Source organism: Microdochium trichocladiopsis (assembly GCF_020744255.1).
Source record: "Microdochium trichocladiopsis strain MPI-CAGE-CH-0230 chromosome Unknown B0I36scaffold_1, whole genome shotgun sequence".
In the NCBI taxonomy this organism is placed as follows: Eukaryota; Fungi; Ascomycota; class Sordariomycetes; order Xylariales; family Microdochiaceae; genus Microdochium; species Microdochium trichocladiopsis.
In genome coordinates this window covers 1-18,109 of record NW_025763544.1, presented here as the reverse complement: position 1 = coordinate 18,109, position 18,109 = coordinate 1, and the positions used below count along the sequence as shown (strand labels likewise).

At 54.9% G+C, this 18,109-nt stretch overlaps 8 protein-coding genes across 8 annotated transcripts; 5 read left to right on the top strand and 3 right to left on the bottom strand.

Annotated features, from left to right (window-relative positions):
- Window positions 1-319: 319 nt before the first annotated feature.
- Window positions 320-930, bottom strand: B0I36DRAFT_356964 (uncharacterized protein; the record flags this gene model as incomplete). The annotated part of the gene is made up of 2 exons (XM_046157723.1): window positions 320-790; window positions 853-930. 2 exons carry the CDS (start codon window positions 928-930, stop codon window positions 320-322), a joined length of 549 nt encoding a protein of 182 aa, XP_046017606.1.
- A 1,978-nt stretch (window positions 931-2,908) lies between these two features.
- Window positions 2,909-4,840, top strand: B0I36DRAFT_370652 (uncharacterized protein; the record flags this gene model as incomplete). The annotated part of the gene is made up of 5 exons (XM_046159931.1): window positions 2,909-3,071; window positions 3,131-3,305; window positions 3,360-3,521; window positions 3,575-3,756; window positions 3,825-4,840. 5 exons carry the CDS (start codon window positions 2,909-2,911, stop codon window positions 4,838-4,840), a joined length of 1,698 nt encoding a protein of 565 aa, XP_046017605.1.
- Window positions 4,841-6,790: 1,950 nt separating this feature from the next.
- Window positions 6,791-8,662, top strand: B0I36DRAFT_233310 (uncharacterized protein; the record flags this gene model as incomplete). The annotated part of the gene is made up of 1 exon (XM_046149223.1): window positions 6,791-8,662. A coding segment is annotated over one exon (1,872 nt), but the record flags the coding sequence as incomplete, so codon positions are not given.
- Window positions 8,663-9,276: 614 nt separating this feature from the next.
- On the bottom strand, window positions 9,277-10,002 carry B0I36DRAFT_308886 (uncharacterized protein). Its single transcript, XM_046152060.1, has one exon. It carries the CDS (start codon window positions 9,702-9,704, stop codon window positions 9,360-9,362), a length of 345 nt encoding a protein of 114 aa, XP_046017603.1. The 5' UTR covers window positions 9,705-10,002; the 3' UTR covers window positions 9,277-9,359.
- Window positions 10,003-10,016: 14 nt separating this feature from the next.
- Window positions 10,017-11,424, top strand: B0I36DRAFT_308885 (uncharacterized protein). Its single transcript, XM_046152059.1, has one exon. The coding sequence runs from the start codon at window positions 10,051-10,053 to the stop codon at window positions 11,335-11,337; it is 1,287 nt and encodes a 428-aa protein (XP_046017602.1). The 5' UTR covers window positions 10,017-10,050; the 3' UTR covers window positions 11,338-11,424.
- A 1,642-nt stretch (window positions 11,425-13,066) lies between these two features.
- Window positions 13,067-13,798, bottom strand: B0I36DRAFT_356961 (uncharacterized protein; the record flags this gene model as incomplete). Its single annotated transcript, XM_046157722.1, has 1 exon — window positions 13,067-13,798. The coding sequence occupies one exon, from the start codon at window positions 13,796-13,798 to the stop codon at window positions 13,067-13,069; it is 732 nt and encodes a 243-aa protein (XP_046017601.1).
- Window positions 13,799-13,955: 157 nt separating this feature from the next.
- On the top strand, window positions 13,956-14,337 carry B0I36DRAFT_356960 (uncharacterized protein; the record flags this gene model as incomplete). Its single annotated transcript, XM_046157721.1, has 2 exons — window positions 13,956-14,072; window positions 14,131-14,337. 2 exons carry the CDS (start codon window positions 13,956-13,958, stop codon window positions 14,335-14,337), a joined length of 324 nt encoding a protein of 107 aa, XP_046017600.1.
- Window positions 14,338-15,666: 1,329 nt separating this feature from the next.
- On the top strand, window positions 15,667-17,145 carry B0I36DRAFT_235489 (cytochrome P450 monooxygenase-like protein; the record flags this gene model as incomplete). Its single annotated transcript, XM_046149401.1, has 1 exon — window positions 15,667-17,145. One exon carries the CDS (start codon window positions 15,667-15,669, stop codon window positions 17,143-17,145), a length of 1,479 nt encoding a protein of 492 aa, XP_046017599.1.
- Between the last annotated feature and the right edge of the window lie 964 nt (window positions 17,146-18,109).

The following is an 18,109-nucleotide window of genomic DNA, read 5'->3' as shown; positions in this document are numbered from 1 at the left end:
TAGTGTACAGAGGTTAAGAGTCACGTTCGGACCAGAAAAGGTCAACTAATAAGACCAGGAAAGCGTCTTATGTGCAGTGGTAGCATCTGCTACATGCGTCGCTCCTATCTAGAGCAGACGTAGGGATGATGAAGGAATGGCCAGTTCAAGTAAGGACGAATAAGCGGACGGAAGCTCTTGAGGTCTGATATGGATGAACTTACCGCCAAGAGACACAACAAAGAGAGTTCCCAGCGTGATTTATTCTTGGCAATCATAGCATGCCTCTGAATGATCGCAACTTAAGGGCTATGCGTTACAGCGAGATTTCTCGTCCGCCTCAGTCGATCCTCCAGCGCATAGCCATACGCCCGTCGTTCACAAGGGTGCCCTCGCACCCAGCGGTGCCATAGGCGCGCAGCCGCTCCGCTCCGCCAGTCTGGCGCCTGAACTTGGCCAGAGCGTCGCGTACGATGTCGCGGATGTCCGTGTTGCCGACGTATCCCGAGTTGGCCGAGTGGTTGACGCGGAAGTGGCAAGCCGTGGTGCCCGACTTCTCGCTCGACACCAGGCTCGGCCACTTGCCGCCGACGTGATTGACCCACGTCGTCAGGAAGTACCCGGAGTTACTTGCCGCCCACTCCATGACGGCAATGTAGCGGCCCGTGGTGGGCGCATGAGGGCCTGTGTCGTCGTTGAACGAACTGGCCAGGCAACGGTCCTGGTTGTCTCTGTCCTTGTGCCAGGTGTCGACGTTAAAGTCAGCTCGGCGTTTGATCTCGGTTTCTGGGACGAAGCCCTCGAGGACCAGCTGGCAACTCCGGCGTTAGTACGGTTGGTCTTGTTCACTGATCGTAGCGTCTTCTTGCTTACAATCTCGTGCGTCTCGCCGTCAGAGGTGGTGAAGTTCTGCGGGATCATCCTCCGAGTCACCACTGAGTCCTCGAGCATCGTGTTCGTCGGCGCGGCAGCTACAGAGGCTGCTCCAACCAGAGCACAAGCGAGAAGAGTTGCGCGCATGTTTCTTCGACTATAAAGAGGGAGAAGTTTCACAGTGAAGATAGCAAGTGACTTGGGAGCGGAGCGGGAGTTTCTGGTGCTGGTGCTGTTTGGCTGCCAGATGTCGAACGGCTGGACCGACGACTGTTATTTATACTCGAATCTTGTCATTTGCATCCGTCGCTGGTGAAATCCTTGTCGTGGCACCCAACGCCGACGCGCCAACGACCTATCATGCCCTTCCAGTGGCCCACAAAGAGTCAGCTTATTGCTTCCGTTACCTCGTGGTCTTTGATCCTGACTACGGAAGTGCAAATAATCACCATTTGATATCTAGCAACCTCGTAGGCTGCCATACAAAGTGGATACGATGGCTGATGCTGCTGTAGATTCTTCTGGCACTCTGCCCGGACTGGCCTGTTGTGGTCTTGCGATATGAGATGGGGTACATGGGAGCCGCTTAGGCATCAATACCACGCGATGTCCTCGGTGTGCGTGCTAACTCTGGGCCTGACAAGCGTCGAATGAGCTGTTGATTATCTACGGTGGGGCGAAGAAGCTTGTAAGCCCGAGGTAACAGTACGAGCGTTACGCAGGTTACGGCATAAGTTTCTAGAGAGGGGCATATATCGACCAGGGGCCCAGCATAAAAGATTCCACCAATCATCGTACATCTGCACCGCTTTGTTCCTTGTTTGAACGAAGTGAGAACCAAGGGGTCTGTCTATCGCTGAAAGATTCCAAAAGGAGTCTAGAGAGGGTTTGGCGACCACTTTAGTTCTCTTTCGTACAAAGTGTTATTTTCAGGAGACTAAACAGACGACGAGCCTACACTCGATTGTCTAGACTCTATTAGTCCAAGTCACCTAATTGCCATCCTCCTTAGGCAAGGTAGCTGGTGCCAGCATAGCAATGGACCTTACGATGTATGTCATGGATAATGTTCACCGAGGTAGAGCGCGTCGTTTAGAAGAATGACCCCTACGAGTCATCCAGCGCAGTGTCTGGCCTCAAAAGCGCCCTTGTGGCGATGCTGGGAACGGTACGCGATGAAGCGGAGGCAAGAAAGCACGGAGTACAGGCCGGCTGGGCGCTTATGCGATATGACCTCGTCCTTGTTACACGTGCCGGGCATTAAGACTACGCTACAAGAACGCAAAGGAGGCAATGGAGGCACGTGTGAAGAAAATACAGTACATGGATGGTCTGCCAGTACTAGAAGGAGATAGAATAGACCAAGGCCGAACCCTGGAGTCGAGAGTTCATTTTCTCTGTTTCTATCATTCACCATTATCATTAAGGTGCTCGTCTGTTGTGCAGTGAAAGCTACATAGCCGCCAATTGGACGCAGCCTTTTACACAACTGCCGCTCATGCCGCCCTCGTTATTGTCTATAGTTTGCCGAGGCAGTGCAGCAGCAGCGAAGTTTAATTGCGGAGCAAGGTGAGGGGAAAAGCAGTAGCGTCGTTCGTCACTTGCCGATCCCAAATACCGTGTTGCCGGAGAATGCTTGAAGACCGCCCGGATGTTACCCCAACATCTCCAAGAGACAGCGATCAGCCTCCAGTGAGTCCCTCATCCGGCCATGACCGGATAGGGTCCGCACAACTAAAACGGTGTTGGCGGTCGACGGATGGCGACCTGCTGGCGCAATTATTTAAGAGCGAATACAGGCACACGAAAATCCTATACCTGCCTGCACCCAAAATGTGATCTTCTGCCATAAATTCCAATTATCACGACCAACTCGAAGCAAAAAAAACAAATGGCGACTATCATCTCAGCGCAGGCGGCCTCTCAGGTTTCAGACATGTTCGTGAAGTCGAAGATCCATGCTGTTCAGGGTAACCCAGCGAACCCAATAAGCGAGTCACCAGGACCTGCGACCAATACGCAGTCAAAGCCCCGAGTCGTTGAGAACTTCCGACCGATGAAGGTGATCATCATCGGTGCAGGTTTCTCTGGGATTTATTGCGGCGTGCGCATACCGGAGCGATTGCGCAACGTTACTCTCAAGATCTACGAGAAGAACGAAGGCATTGGGGGAACATGGTTCGAGAACAGATACCCGGGCTGCGCCTGTGATATTCCAGGTGAGTTCGCGATCGTCTGTAGGAGCCTTGTGTAGTGTACTGACCCGAGCCGGCCGCAGCCCATTCATATCAGTACACATTTGCACCCAATCCTCATTGGAGCAGATTCTATGCCCCTGCACAAGAGATCCGGCAATATCTCGAGTCTGTAGTGCAGAGGTACTCCGTCAACCGGTTTATCAAGACCTCGCACAAAGTGATTGGCGCAAATTGGGACGCCAGCAGCCGTCAATGGTATGTAGTATCCTTGTACCTCCGCGAGAACAGGAGAATTAACCAGCATGCTAGGCATGTCACGACCGAGAACCTGCGAACAGGGGAAATCATCAAAGATGAAGCCGACGTGGTCATCAATGCCCGAGGATCGCTGAACGAGATGTCCTGGCCAGATATACCAGGAGTCCGCGACATGAAGATTCCAGTCATACACTCAGCGGCGTGGGACGACAGGTATGTGACAGCTTTGTTCAAGCATACACAGAATGCCAACTTTTTCCTTCTAGTATCGACTTCAGGAATTCGACTGTGGGGGTTATAGGTGGGGGCAGCAGTGCGATCCAGATCATCCCAGCGTTACAAAAGCTGCCCGGGACGCAGCTCAACTGCTTCATCAGAAGCAAAACCTGGATCTCGAGGCCATTCGGAGACTCTGTAATGAAGACCCTAGGGATGGAGAAGACGGACTGTAAGTCAAACAGTGTGCAAGTCGGGCGGGAAGGAGAAATTAAGAAAAAGACTAACCTGCTAGCACAGTCACTCCCAAACAGAGAGAACAGTTAGCTCAAGATCCCGATCATTACCTGAAGTTCAGGACGATGATCGAGAGGGACGGAAACTCGGTTCACGCAGTAACGCTCAAGGGATCGCCAATGCAAAAGAGTGCGCGGGAAGACTTTTCCGCTTTGATGCGCGAAAAGCTAGCAAACAAACCCCACATTCTTAAATCGCTGCTACCAAACTTCAGCGTTGCCTGCCGAAGGCTCACTCCGGGCCCAGGTTATCTCGAGGCGCTCGCGGAGGAAAATGTCGACTTCATCAACACGCCCATCTCAAGGGCGACAAGCACGGGCTTGGTCCTGTCCAATGGGGAAGAGAAGAAGCTGGACATCTTGGTCTGCGCAACTGGATTCCAGGCTTCTGCGCCACCCCCTTTCCCTGTAGTGGGGAGGAATGGGCAGACGATGCAGCAAAAGTTTGAGCCCTATCCAGAGACCTACCTCTCTCTTGCTACCGACGGGTTCCCGAACTACTTTATGATGCTTGGGCCCAATGGCGCCATCGGAACGGGGCCGCTGACTACCATCATTGAGAGGGCAGGCGACTACATTATCAAGTGCATTCGCAAGCTTCAGAAGGAGAACATATCGGCCATGGAGCCAAAGTCCGCGAGGGTCAAGGACTTCTCACAAATCATCGACGAGTATTTCAAGGACACAGTGTACGTGGAACACTGCAGCAGCTGGTACAAGAGCAACGGCGGCAGGGGCACTCGCATCACGGGGGTGTGGCCGGGCAGTGCGCTGCACGCTATGGAGACTCTGAGGTCGCCACGCTGGGAGGACTTCGACTATGACTACAACGGCGAGGATGGCTCCGGAGGGGTCGCGCAAAATCGCCTGGCATGGTTGGGGGATGGGTGGTCCGCTGCGCAGGTTGATCCCAGAGCTGGCGAGCTGGCGTATTATGTACAGCCAGGACAGATCGAAATTCCGGCAGAACCACTTCCAGAGGAGACTCTCCAGTTCAAGCAGCTGCCCTTTTCTCACTAGACTAGGCACCACAAGGCAACAAATTTCTTAGTCGGAGATGCACCCCGTGCGGACGGACCCGAGGTAGAAAGAGTCTAGTCTCCTGTACACTTTGGATAGAAAGGCGGATTGTTGGTTGAGGCTAGCTGAGAACTTTGACTGAATAAAGGTGGCATGAACTTGATCAAAGGCTTCAGAATATGACCGGGCAAGGAGAATATCAAGGAAATGATAAGAGCCTGCTGCGACTGGGTGACTAGTGGCACAACGTAAGCTACATCTTCGGAAACCCAAAATTCATCCTCGCGTCGTAGCGTGAGAATGCCCTCCTGTGTAGTCAGGGTTCCTGACTGCTATGTCAGCGACTGTGTCAAGGTTCTCCTTGAAGCTAGGGATTTTCGTCGCTCTTTGAACACATTTCAGCAAGGTTCCAGCCCATCGATGGCGTCCCTCTTGCCCCCGAGGAGCACACTTGCCAGCTTCTCAGCACGCCGGGAATGCAAGGGCCGTTGTGGGCCAGTGTGTGAGAGAAGGACGGTCATGTGTATCCCAGCGTGCGACAAGGTGAAGTTTCTACCCAGCGTATGGCACAGTTTGTGGTGCAGAGCCATGCCTGCAAAGCGCCCAAGCGTGCATTGAAGTCAGAAGGGGGGGACGCCAGCGGGGGCAGAGCCGCTCCAGAGCGAGTAGAGAAGTGACGGGGTTGGTGTTCTGCGCGTATAGCGCTTTCACTGACTGCTTGGTCAGTGGATAGGCCGATGGCATTGACGACCCTTTTCACACCTATGTTTGGGGCAGAAGACATGGTGAGGTCCACATCATAGATGAAGGTTGCGGAGACAATGCTGGCGTCGCCGGGCATCATCTTGAGCCAGTCGCGCGACTCGCCGGAACTGAACATCATCTCTAAGCCGGCATACGTGGTCAGCACGCCAGATGGGCGGCAGGGCGGGCGGTGCGCACAGTCATGGCCTTGCCCCGCTTGATGGTGCTCCCGCCGCCAATATACACAATCGAGTCCGCCCAGACGGCCTGGGTGTGCGCCACCGCTCTGTCCAGGCTATCGACAGGTGTGTGCCTGACGACTCCATTGGTTTCGTTGAATAGACTGCCGCTGCCGCCGAAGCTGGCCTGGACTCTGACGCGTCATTTCGGCGGAAATGCTTAGAGGCGTCCCCTCTCAAAGATGACCCTGCCAGGTGCGACTGTATCGACGAAGCTTTGTGGTGCGTCCATGATTTAATCGAGGACAGGGCTGTGTCCGCCCCCTAACCGCGGCCCCCGGGTAGCGCACCGGGTAGCGCACCGGATCCGGTCTGGACCCTGGACCGCGGCATGATCGCCTGGGGCCCCATGTCTTCTACCCCACAACCCCGCAACCACTTCCTCTTCCCCGCGATGCACCGGCAATACCAAGGACCCCTACAGCCGGCATCGAAATCGGATAGGCAAATCGCCAAAGTTGATCCTGCAAGTCGCACCCTGGCCCCTACCGACGCACCTTAATCTCGGTAAGCTCTACATGGGCCATGAGTTGTCCTCCTCTTTGGCAGGGCCGCCAGATCCGTGTAGTTGCTCCAGTTCGACGGTGATGGGGCGCACAAAGGTCGACCCGCGATTCCGGCGCCGCGTCGCCCGCGCGTGCGAGGGCTGCAAGAGACGCAAGGCCAAGTGCAACGGCGCTCTGCCGTGCGATCAGTGCGAGGCCCGTAGTGGCGGGACCTGCCGCTATGGGCGAATGCCGCAGCTGGCGCTGCTACCCGGCCGTGACAGCGAGGCCCGGGTCGACCTGGCCGAGGGAAACACGACGGTGCTGTCCTCCGAGCAGGCGGACACGGTGGACACGGTGGACGTTGCCGTGTCTACTGGATCAACGTCTTCACACGGCTCGCCAATGCGTCAAGACAGCACCGGAAAATACAGTACGTTTCGTAGCTTCCCCTACCCGTAGCTTTGCTAACGACCGCCGCAGTCTACGTGGGCGAGTCCGCGTCCTTGTCTCTTCTAGAGACAGTGCGGAGTGCGCTGCGAGTCGCCGTGGGACCCTGTGCTTTCACCAATGAGTCCGCCCGAGATCCGATGCATGAGAGCCCGCCGAAAACCCGATTCGAGCTGGCGCGAGAACCGTTTCTGGACCTCGGGCTCTCGCATTGCCTAGCCAGCCAGTTCTTCCTAGCTGTCAGCGGCATCTTGGACCTATTTGACCCGCCCTGGCTGGCGGATCAGTTGGAAGATTGCAACCAGCAGTCCTTTCGCCGGTCCACGTCTAGCTCTGCAGTCGTGTACCTCGCGCTCGCTATTGGCGCTCAAGGGAGGGCACAAAGTTCTGTGGACGAAGATCTGGCGGAGCAGTGCTTCGCCTATGGTCGCCAATTGGTCATGTTCAACCTCATGAACGACCCCAGCCTGGCCACCGTCCAGGCGGTCATGCTTATTACCTACTACATGATGGCAGCGTGTCAGCATAATGCCGCTTTTGTTAACCTTGGCGTGGCAGTCAGGGCTGCTTACACCCTTGGCATCCACATACACGAGACCAATGAGGCCTTTGATCATGAGGTAGGGCTGGCTCGTGAGCGAGCCTGGAAATCACTACGCGTCTGCGACCTGTTCCTGGCGGCCTCTTTGGGAAGGCCACCTGCTACTTCGGAGTCCGTTTCCAACATCGCATGGCTTCCAATCGAGCCCCTGCAGGATGGCCAGCGTCCCGGTGTGGCTGAGCAGGTCTTTTCGGCCATGTTTAGAATTTGCAATATCTTTGAGCGCATACTCGTCGATGTCTACTCCAAGAAGGCTGTTGGGCTCGACCTGGCTGACAGCATTTCCCAGCAGCATCGACAGTGGACCCAGGAACTGCCGCGAATGCTTATGGTGGACGGACTCGACGATCTGGACAAAGCGGACGCCGCCGGTGCGTCTCCCAGCAATTTTGGTCTGTCTCGGTTTCACGGCTGTGGCATAGTCATCATGGCATACTACTACTCCATCGTCCTTCTTACACGACCCTTCCTGGCCTTTCAGGTGCGTCAGGCGGCGAAAAGGACTGCGGCAAACCCCGATGATCGTTCCATCCAGCACGTTGCCATGTACGCCGATGCGTGTGTCAGCTCGGCCGTCAAAGGCATCGATGTTGCCTACGAATATGTATTTGGGCTCATCACGCCCAAGCGACAGCCCCTCGTTGTCAATAGTGTCTTCATTTCCGCGCTTTGCCTCGGCCTGGCTCACCTGGACACCTTTGGTCCTCGTAAGTGGCCCGTGGATCCATCACTTGACCGCGCAATCAAGATACTCGAACATCTTGGGGAGCTTAACATCCAGTCTGTTCGATATGCCAGAACCTGCACACAACTCAAAGAAGCTGTCACTATCCATGCAACGCGAAAGAAAGACAGGCTGCTTCATCAGAACGAACGTGCCTTCCGGAGCATCTTTGGGGACCTCCGCGCGACCGAAAGGCCGCGTGCCTTCAATGGAGGTAGTTCAGCCGCCTGCACGGAGTCTCCAAGGCAGACCAACTGGGCATGCCCGACCAGTGAGACTAGTGAGACCAGTACTAAGCCACTGACACCGTCGGCTTTCGACTTCAACTCAATTCAGGAGCAATCTATGTTGCCAACTCTTGTAAATTTTCCAGCTCAAGTTTCTTGCCAGTCTCACCACTATGAAGACTATGGAACCGAACTGGGAGAGGCAGCGGGAGAGGCAGCGGGAGAGGTAGCACATCAATGCCCGGCCAGGACGGTTGTTGATTTCTCAGCCGGTCACTTCCTAGACTTGGAAGTCCCACTCTTCCCCTTAATTAACTATACCCCGCCAGACACTTCTTTTCAGTCGCAATAATAAGCACTAGCTTTAGCGGTATCATCGGCGCGGTGCACTGTAGCTAGGGGCCAGAGTAAGGCTATTCCTAGATATAACTAGATGGCATCTTAGAGGCCAAGCTAGCTGTATTAACACGTGTAGATCATGTGCCTTTTCACAGTCGAATACCATAGCCGCGGGCGCGGTTACTATCGTGTTCGGCCCCGTACTGAGTCAACTTCTAGGGATCTACATATCCTACGTGTGCAGTATTGACCGCACAGCTGTGTTGGTGATTGCACAAGAGTTGGGAGCCGCCGTTGCGGTTTTTGAGGGGTGTAGGTGTGGATATTGCGGCTACAAGGACGAGGTTGCCCAAGCCTATGCGTGACAGATGCCTGGTCAGGCTTGTGGTCCCCAGGGCAGCTACGGTGTAAGGCATCTGCTCTCGTCTGAATGAGAAGTGATGGATCGTGGTTTGTCCGTCGCGTGCCTGAGGCGCCCGGGGTACGCAGGCATGCAGGCACGAAGCCGAGCCCCAGCTCGCCTGGGCAGCCGCAGCCCAGCCGCAGACAGCTGACCACAGGACCCAGATCAACGCCTGTCACGCCAGGCTGCCCAGGCTCCCTTCTTCTTCTTCATCTCTAACTGACGTGCCGCCCACGGCAGTGAACTCACCCTTTGGTACTGCAAGCACAAGGCATGCCCGCATCATGTCGCCGGCCAAGAACTCAATCTACCAGAAGCGACTTGTCAAGGGCCAGATCCGGCTCCTGCAACTCCAAGGCACCGCTGGTAGTGAGAGCGACCGGGGCATCCGACTGCTTGAATCAGCCACCCTTGACACGATAGCCGGCCAGTACCTGACGTTGTCGTACGTCTGGGGGAAGTACGACCCGAGCCAAGAGCGCGACATACGTATTAATGACCTCGACTTCACCGCGGGCAAGAACCTGCGCGACGCCCTGAAATGTCTCCAGGCTTGTGCCGCCGTCGCCCTGCCTGTCTGGGTGGACGCGGTCTGCATCAACCAGCAAGACACGCCCGAGAAGAACATCCAAGTCGAGCAGATGCACGACATCTACCGCCTTACGAAGGAAACCATCATATTCCTCGGCCTAGGCGACAATGCCACTGAATCGCTGTTCTCGGCGCTTCAAGAGCTAGGCCAGCGCGGCCAAGAATGCGAGATCCTCAACCTAACCCGCGCCGACCTGAACAGCTGGTCTTCTCCAGGCGGTCTGGAGCCATCGAAGCAACACATCCGAACCAAAGCGCAGGCCGTGCTGCGCGATCTCGACCACGGCAAGCTGCGCATGTCTGCCGAACCAAGCAACATGGCCGCCTTCGCCAAGCTCTCCCACCACGAGTGGTTCAGCAGAGTCTGGATCGTCCAAGAGCTGTGCGTTTCGCCTGCCTATAGCTTCATGTGCGGTGGTCACGTCGTCGACGGCCAGCGCTTCCATGCGGCGTTCCTGCTGTATCAGCTGTGGATGATGCAGCGCCCACGCGCCATCGCCGGGGCATTGACACGTCGCATCTGGTGGCCGTGGAACATGAAGAAGACCACCGAGCGCACCTTAGCGGCAGTCAGGGCCGATGACGCGCTGACGCTCAGTGTCCGAGCCGCCATGACGCTAGGCACGAGGAGGAAAATGGCCGGAGAGTCGCGGGACCTCGCGTCGAACCTGCTGCGCTCTTTCATTCCCGGCACCGGCGGCTCGACACTGCAAGCCACCGTGGACAAGGACCGCATCTACGGCCTCAAGGCGATCTCTGCGGACTTCGACAGCTTACGGATTCCCATAGAATATGACGATAACCTGCTGACGCATGAGCAATTGTTCGCGACTGCGACGAAAGCAATGGTCCAGCAGAACGGGCAAGTCGGACTTCTCGTTTACAGCACTGGACTCCGAGCCCGGTCGACGACACTGCCTTCATGGTGTCCTGACTACACCAAGCCCCTGCCACGGTCCTGGGCCGGCACCCGAGAAGATGACTTATATAACGCGGCACGCGCATGCAGCGGCGGAATGCCGAGTGGTGCGCATCACCAATTGGAAGGCAGTACGGATGGATCGGACCCCCGTCTCCTCCATCTCGACGCCTCATTCTTCAGCAGAATCGTACAAACTGGGCACCCCCCGCGTCCCGTCGCCAGCGACAGGGAGCGGCACTTTCTGAACATCGCCACCATCTGTGCAGTCATGGCCGCTGCCAATTGTGCGCGTGCCTACCCCAGCGAAGTCGAGCGCCAGCGAGGCGCGTGGTGTATCCCCATCTTCGACCGCGAGCTCAACGATATTGGACAGCTTGTGCGCGCCACTGATAGAGCGAAGGTTGAACATGACCGCCTGATGACATGGATGAAAGGTTCTTGGAGTAGACTCTACAAGCCGCCCGTATGGCCGGCGTACTGGGGCTCTCTTTCGGATGAAGGGCAGATTCCGGTGCCGATCGAGCTGGAGACGGGGCATATAGGCATGTTCGAGGACGTGGCAGAAGCAGAAGCAGGTGAAGGAGAGGAGCGAAGTACACTTAGGATTGCGTCCGGGGACGAGATCTGGGTGCCGCGGGGCTCGCATGTGCCTTTTGCCTTCCGCCCTCTAAATAGTGGACATTATCAGTGTCTAGGGCCGGCGTATGTTTATGGCGTTATGAATGGTGAGCTCATTGGTATAGAGCCCTTTTCTACGATCGTTTTGGAATAAATGAATCAAGACTAGTATTGGACTTGGCGGACAGGTGCGTCATGCTGCGAGTCTTGGGATCGAATGATGAGAAACTAGTCATGTAGCATGAGATGTTCGATAGTATGTGTCCTGGGATACATAGTAATAAAAGATACCAATAGCTATATCCCTATAGGAGTCCTTGCTTGCAAGAGTGACTACCTTATGAGTCACTGCCTTTCGACTTGGCAGGAGCAACAAGAGAACGCTAGGGAGACCGCTACAGGGTTTGAGGTAAATGGTGAGCCTGTTGCCTGGAAACAGACAATCGTCAAGCGTCGCTAATATGCTATATGAATCTCTGTGGATGACTTGAAGTTTGACTAGATTCAGCACGAGTTAAGGACGGCTCGAGGGCCGCGCAAAGGGGTGACACGAGCTTAGCACAAGGGTAACATGAACATTACTAAGTGTAAGACACTGTCCGCTAGAGTACCCCCGACATATAGAGATATTGTGACACAGAATGCTCGTGTGCTGTGATACAATGCCATTATGACTGGCCTCGCATGTAATGGCTGACTGGCGAGACCCATTCCAAATCTTCCATATACACAACGTGACAAGTTCTGCGGGCTCATTCAAATGTCCACACAAAAGTTTAAAATAATGATCAATCAGAAGGTTACCCCCTGACGTCCTGTAACTGCTGGTGGAACGATAGGGTGGCCTGCAATTGAGTCAGGATAAGGACGGGTTCCCCCTGGCTGCCAGATCCATATTCCTAAACTTATGAGCTTGGTACTCGGACATTCACGGGAAGTGTTGACGAAATTATAGTAGCTAAGCCCAAGTCGACTTGGTCGTTGTGTGACCTTGTCCTTGCTAAGAAAGTATGACGTCCCTTGCACTATTATACAAGTTCAAATTTGCCAGAGCTAGCGAGAGTTACAACGGCTGGCTGATTACTCGCAAGGGGTATGCGCGATGACGAGTTGAGCTGCCTTAACTAGCGGTGTGATACTTATGGTCATGCGGGTTGCTTCTCCACTGAGCCGTGATGGACATCACAGTGCGTTTCAAACACTCGTCTTTTGCAATCTACTCGCCAACTGTTGTCCTCTTTTGCTCGACTGCAATAGCAGAGCTCGAATTTCACCAAGTGGTGGATTCACAACATCTGTCAAATTCGCCTGGCGATCGAAGAACTCCACACCCATCCAATCCTCAGCATAAGCGAAGCACAGGGTTTCTACAGACGGATCCTTGTCCCGAGCAAGGCCACCTGCCTCAGCCTTGATCACAAACTTCGGAGCGCAATTCGAGTGCTGCCCAACGTTGCCCACGTTGTTTCTGGGCGCCACGAGGTCCTGGACAATGCTTGCAACAACCAGCGGCGATAGATCCACCTGAGACGGTGCTGGAATCCCCCACAGATCACGGCTGTGTAGGTGGCGGATCAGGTGACCGATTGTCCTAGCCTCGCAGACGAGCCTACTACTGTCCGTCACTGGGCTTTGAGGCTGGTTACGTGCCTGACATACGCCTGCAGGGACAAACCTGCCTCGAAGCAGACTCTCTATGGTGCTCTGAACTGGCTCGAGTAGTTCACTCATCTGTCTCACACGCTCTGACCGAACGAAATGTGACATGCTGTTAGTGCCTGCCTAGCAACGACTGGGGGTCATGAAGGGGCGAACTTACCAAGTAAGTCAGGTGGCAACGCTTGGGGTACCTGCCCGGGATCATCTTCTGTGTCCCCGGACTGTTATGCTAGGGAGGGCGGTACGTCTTTAATGAGCGAGGTCACGATATAATCGTAGTTCTCTCGATCTCCGAGCCGGTAGTAAACCCAGGTCTTGCGGAGCAGGGCGCTCTCGCTCAGCAACCACGGTGAGAGCGGCTCAAGATCCTGGATCCAAGCTTTTGCCCAAGGCTGGAGCATATGGACGCAGTCATACTTGTCTGCGAGGACAGTGAGGTCGTAGAGCTGTTCAATTGTAATATCCCGCGATTCAGCCTTTGGCTCAGGTGAGGCCTCATCGTCCCCAGGTACACTCTCCTCTTCGCACCGATAATACGGCTCTGCCAGAGATCTGAAGCGCCCATGCATCATGCCGAGAAGCTGACGCATTGCTGCGCCAGAATCATTCGGGAGGTTTATGGTCCAATCACCTCCAGCCATACGCTTCTCCAACTCAGCGAATCTCCCGTATAACATAGCATCGAAAACGACGGATGCACGTGCTAGACCGCGGGAGCAAACTTTGAACTTGACTGGGTCGCTGTTACCCCATGAGCTGGGGCCGTATGTGCTTAGCCATAGATCGTCATGCGCGTCGAGGATACATGTCCGACTCTGGGCAGGAGCTGGGCGTCTAGTGTCCGCGTCGGAGCCTTGGTCAACAGTCTTATCGTCGAGTGCGGGCTCAACCTCAAATTCCGTAACAAGCTCCTCTAGGGGCGGCTCTGGAAAGTTGTGGTCCGGTCTAGCGTTCATGATTCGTTACTAGAAGGAATGAAGGCTGATGTGCCGGTTGCGCGATGCTGTATAGGAAGGGCTTCGAGACTAGGTGCGGGGAAGAAAACAAGCCGGCGAGAGCCTTATGAGACGACCTGGCCGCCAAATGACGACTTTCCGAGGTGGAAACACCACTATGGTTTGGGAAGTCCACCAGTATCGCGACTATCCCTTGGACCCCGCCAACAAGGTGTCGAGCAAGACTAGTCGCTACTATGAGCTCCCCGACATGACCCTGCAGACTCTGCAGCTGGTCCGTCTTTAACTTCACGACTATTATATACGTGGATGCTGACATCAAGAAAACCCAGGGCAAGGGTGGTGACAATCCTCCCGATGCTTGGGCCGGATTACACGAGGGCAAGCAGAGCGTTGTCCCCTCCAAAAAGAAGCTCGACCAAGCCAGGGCCGACGTCCAGAAGGACTTCGCGAATGATAACAACCCGGATAAGCCCAAGACATTTGCCCAGCGCTCCCAGCAGAATGCTCCCGAATTCATCGTTGCCTATCAAAACTAATCAGCAGGCCTTGCAGAAGTATCAGTGTTTGTGCGGTTAACTGATTGAGACATGATGTGCAGGATGGGAGCAACCACGAGGTTCAGATGGAGACGATCGGCGGCCCGGGGTCTGCACTGGTGCCCAAAGGCAACAGGCAGCATAGGGACAAAACGACCTTCCCGGGTACCCGCCTCAGCTGCTGACCGGGGCGGCCGACGTGTGAGGAATGCTGAAGGCTAGCAATCAATGAGTGAACTATGACGCCATCGGGGCACCAACCATCCTGGATCCCCCGGCCACCTAGAACGTAGCCTAGTGCTCGATCTAGGGCCACTCGGCCCAGCTGAACGGCTGGATCGCTAAGTCGGACCAGAAGGAGTCACGCTTCAGCATTAGCCTCTCCGATGGTGAGAGCTCGTTGTGCAAGGGCATTGGTTTCACCGAGGCTCGGGGCAACGCCTTGTTTAGTAGATTCCTCGTATTCGACTTTCTCGCAAGCGGCGGCAGCTGCGTCGAGCACTCCAACCTGGACACGAGCTGCTAGGCTAGGAATCTGACCGCCACCATCGTCATCAAGCACTACAAGACCGTCTCGTTTGAGCCCGGCAACCGGCAAGTGTCCCATCTTCAATTTATCCTATGCCGGCCGATCCAACGATGAGCATGAACGACAGGAACGTCGAAATTAACGCCCTCATCGAGCAACTGCAGGCCGAGCAGCCCGCTATGCGGAAGAAAGTCCGCGCCACGCACATGCTGATGGCCCAGGGCGTGAGGATGGACCTGGTGGTTCGGATCGTCACACAAGGCCACTTATCATGATTGGCAAGCGCGTAGTCTCAGGAGCAAAGCTACACAATGTCCTTTGTCCTCCTTCCCGATGAAGACCCCTGCAACGCTCGGGCCCTGAGGCTTTTCGATAGTCGAACCTTGACGGCTACGAGCTAGGCCTAAAAACGCTGATCGTGCCCGTGAAATAGCGGACATGAGGTTTTCAATTGCACGGCGCTAGTCTTAAGCGCCGGCACTTGCGGCCCACCGCAAGAAGCTAGACTAGGCCCCAGGTGACCCCTTTTGGCAGAACTAACGAGGAAGTGAATCTTCATGCCTAACTAGTTCCGCTGACCCTTTGCAGTAGCTTTCGCTGATATAAACTACATCGAACGACCGGTTGGAAGATCTAGAATGCTGGCCTTGGCTTCGTGGTCAATAACTCTATTGTATGAGCTGTAATTTTGACAGAAACACTCAAACATGTTGGAGACTATTCTGGGACACTTGGGGCATTCACGGGTGGCAGTGGCGTTGGCGACGTCTGTTGCTGTTGCCATCTTCAAAGCCTGCCATATGCTCTACCGGTCGCAGTTCCATATCCTTTCAAAGATCCCCGGCCCCCGGTTCCCAGCTGCGACTTCCCTTTGGATTCGCTGGCAAAGATGGCATGGACGGCTGTCCTTCGAAGCCGACAAGCTCCTGTCACTATACGGACCGGTAGTGAGGATCGCGCCAAATCTGGTTCTCGTCAACGACGTCCAATCCGTACAGAGCCTCTTCGCGCGACAAGATCTTGACACGGCACCCACGGCCATCCGGGCGCTGCGCATCGGCGGCCACGACTGGACCGTCACATACCCACAGAACCCGGTTGCGCGCTCGCGTCGCCGTCCCGTCATGGTGGCCACAACGAACAAGGCAATGCGTTATTGGCAGTCAACCTTCGACAAGAACATTTCGCAAATGGTTCATGATTTGGGTGCCACTCGGGGTCGCAGTTCGGAAGACATTGTCTATCACCTGCGCGTCGCAACACTTTTGAACTCGCAGGCTGTCATGGCCGGCCCCCAGGCAAATCTTGAACCGGGGGATTTCCCTCATGTTGTCGGCGAGTACAACTTCCTCGTTGTGTGGCGGTTATGCCTTCCAGAATGGCTTTTCTACTGGTTGAAGTGGAGCCCCTTCCGCCACGCTGCATTCCGGGTGCAGTCTAGCGACCGCTTGTTCCGTCTTGGTAAAGAAATCGTCGATGAAGCGGCAAACTGGGCAGAAGACGACGCCGTCTCCACGGTCCATGAGCTGCTTGCAAAGAGCATGAAGGCCGGACGATTTGAAGACGACCCAACCGAAATCAGCGCCGAGATGGCCGGTCAGATTCTCGCCGCCACCGAGACCACGTCGTCGGCGCTCGCATTTATCTTCTATTATCTCGCCCGAGAGCCCAACTTGGTCGACGCTTTGTACGACGAACTACAGTCTGCCGAAGGCTTGAAGGACCTTGAAGGCCTTCAGCTCCTCAATGCCTGCATCACGGAGGGTCTGCGCTTCCGCCCTCCGGTAGCCCTCACGGGCAGCCGTGTAGTGCCTCCTGGAGGCCTATCAATCATGGGCTACTTCGTGCCCGCCGGGACAGTGGTAACGACACAGTCGCTCTCACTGAGCCGACAGAGGCCAGATCTGTTCCCCAACTACGACGAGTACGACCCGGCACGCTGGCTCGAAGACGACGACAAGCTGATTTCTGAGCGGCGCCGCTGCCTTGCCCCCTTCGGGATTGGCGCTCGTCGCTGCCCCGGCGGCAACATGGCCACCTTCCAGATGCGCATGATCCTGGCAGCAGTGGTCCGGGAATTCCACCTATCCGTCGCGCCCGAGACCACACCGTTGTCCATGACGCCATTTGAGGCCAACGGGTTCCGTTCCCGGCTGGATGCATGCCGCCTTGTTTTCACGCCACGAGATCTGCGGCCCCAGCCCGGGCCAAGAGGGTGTGAGTGCGGGACCGTCTGCGATTGTGTTGAGTGTTTGTGTGTCCATTATGACGAGCACTAGACTACAATTTGGTGTGTCCTCTATGTAGGGATTGGTCTGTAAGGCTGGTGCTAGGGCCTTGGGTGCTGTAACCAGCCTACGCGGTTCACACGAATCCGTTCGATACCTAGTCGGAATTGAAGAATTCATCGGGGAACTGGTCCCCGACCTTAAGGAGGCTACCTTTAGTTAGATCTATAACTTGGTACCCTTTCAAAGTACTAACCTTTTAAAGATAACTGTAGTACCCTCAATTTCTTATATGAGACTACTGTGTTAGGGCAGTGCGGGATAGTCTGAGCAGGGGCATGTATGTACAGTACTATATAAGGCTCAAAGCCATCGCGACGTTTTTCTATAGTAGGCATTCATATATTACTACCCACTTTATGAATTCGACTTGATTTTCCACCCTATTAAGTTTCTGCACCTTTATACTCATTACCGCGCGCATTCAACTGGTAATGCTATGATTAGAGATTCCTCTATAAGTACTTCGTTAACAGAGCGCTGCTAACGTAGCTAGCTCCCCTTCCAAACCCATACTTTGCCCCTATCTGGGAATGCCCTCACTCTGGCCCCGGGCTAGAGTAATCCTCGCCGGTAATACTGCCGAAACTGGTAAGCGGTAAACTCCCTTCGGTCGTAGTGGTTGTTATGTCCCCGATCAGGAGAATGCTTACCCGCCCCAGGACAGTATGAAATATAATCGCGAAATACGGGATCTATAACAATATATCTATGGCTTTAACGAAACGGGCTTCGCGATAGGTAAGATCTCCGCCGAAACTATGATTATAACCTCCAACTAATACGGGAGGCTAAGAGCCGTATAATAAGGTAATTAGGAATAGGTTATAGTAATCTAGGGCATCGCGTTATATAGCTATTCGATCCCGTTATATATTATCTTCGTAGAGAAAGTTTACCTTAACTCCTGGACCGCGAATAGCCCCCCACCGCCCGACTAGGTAATAACGCTTTT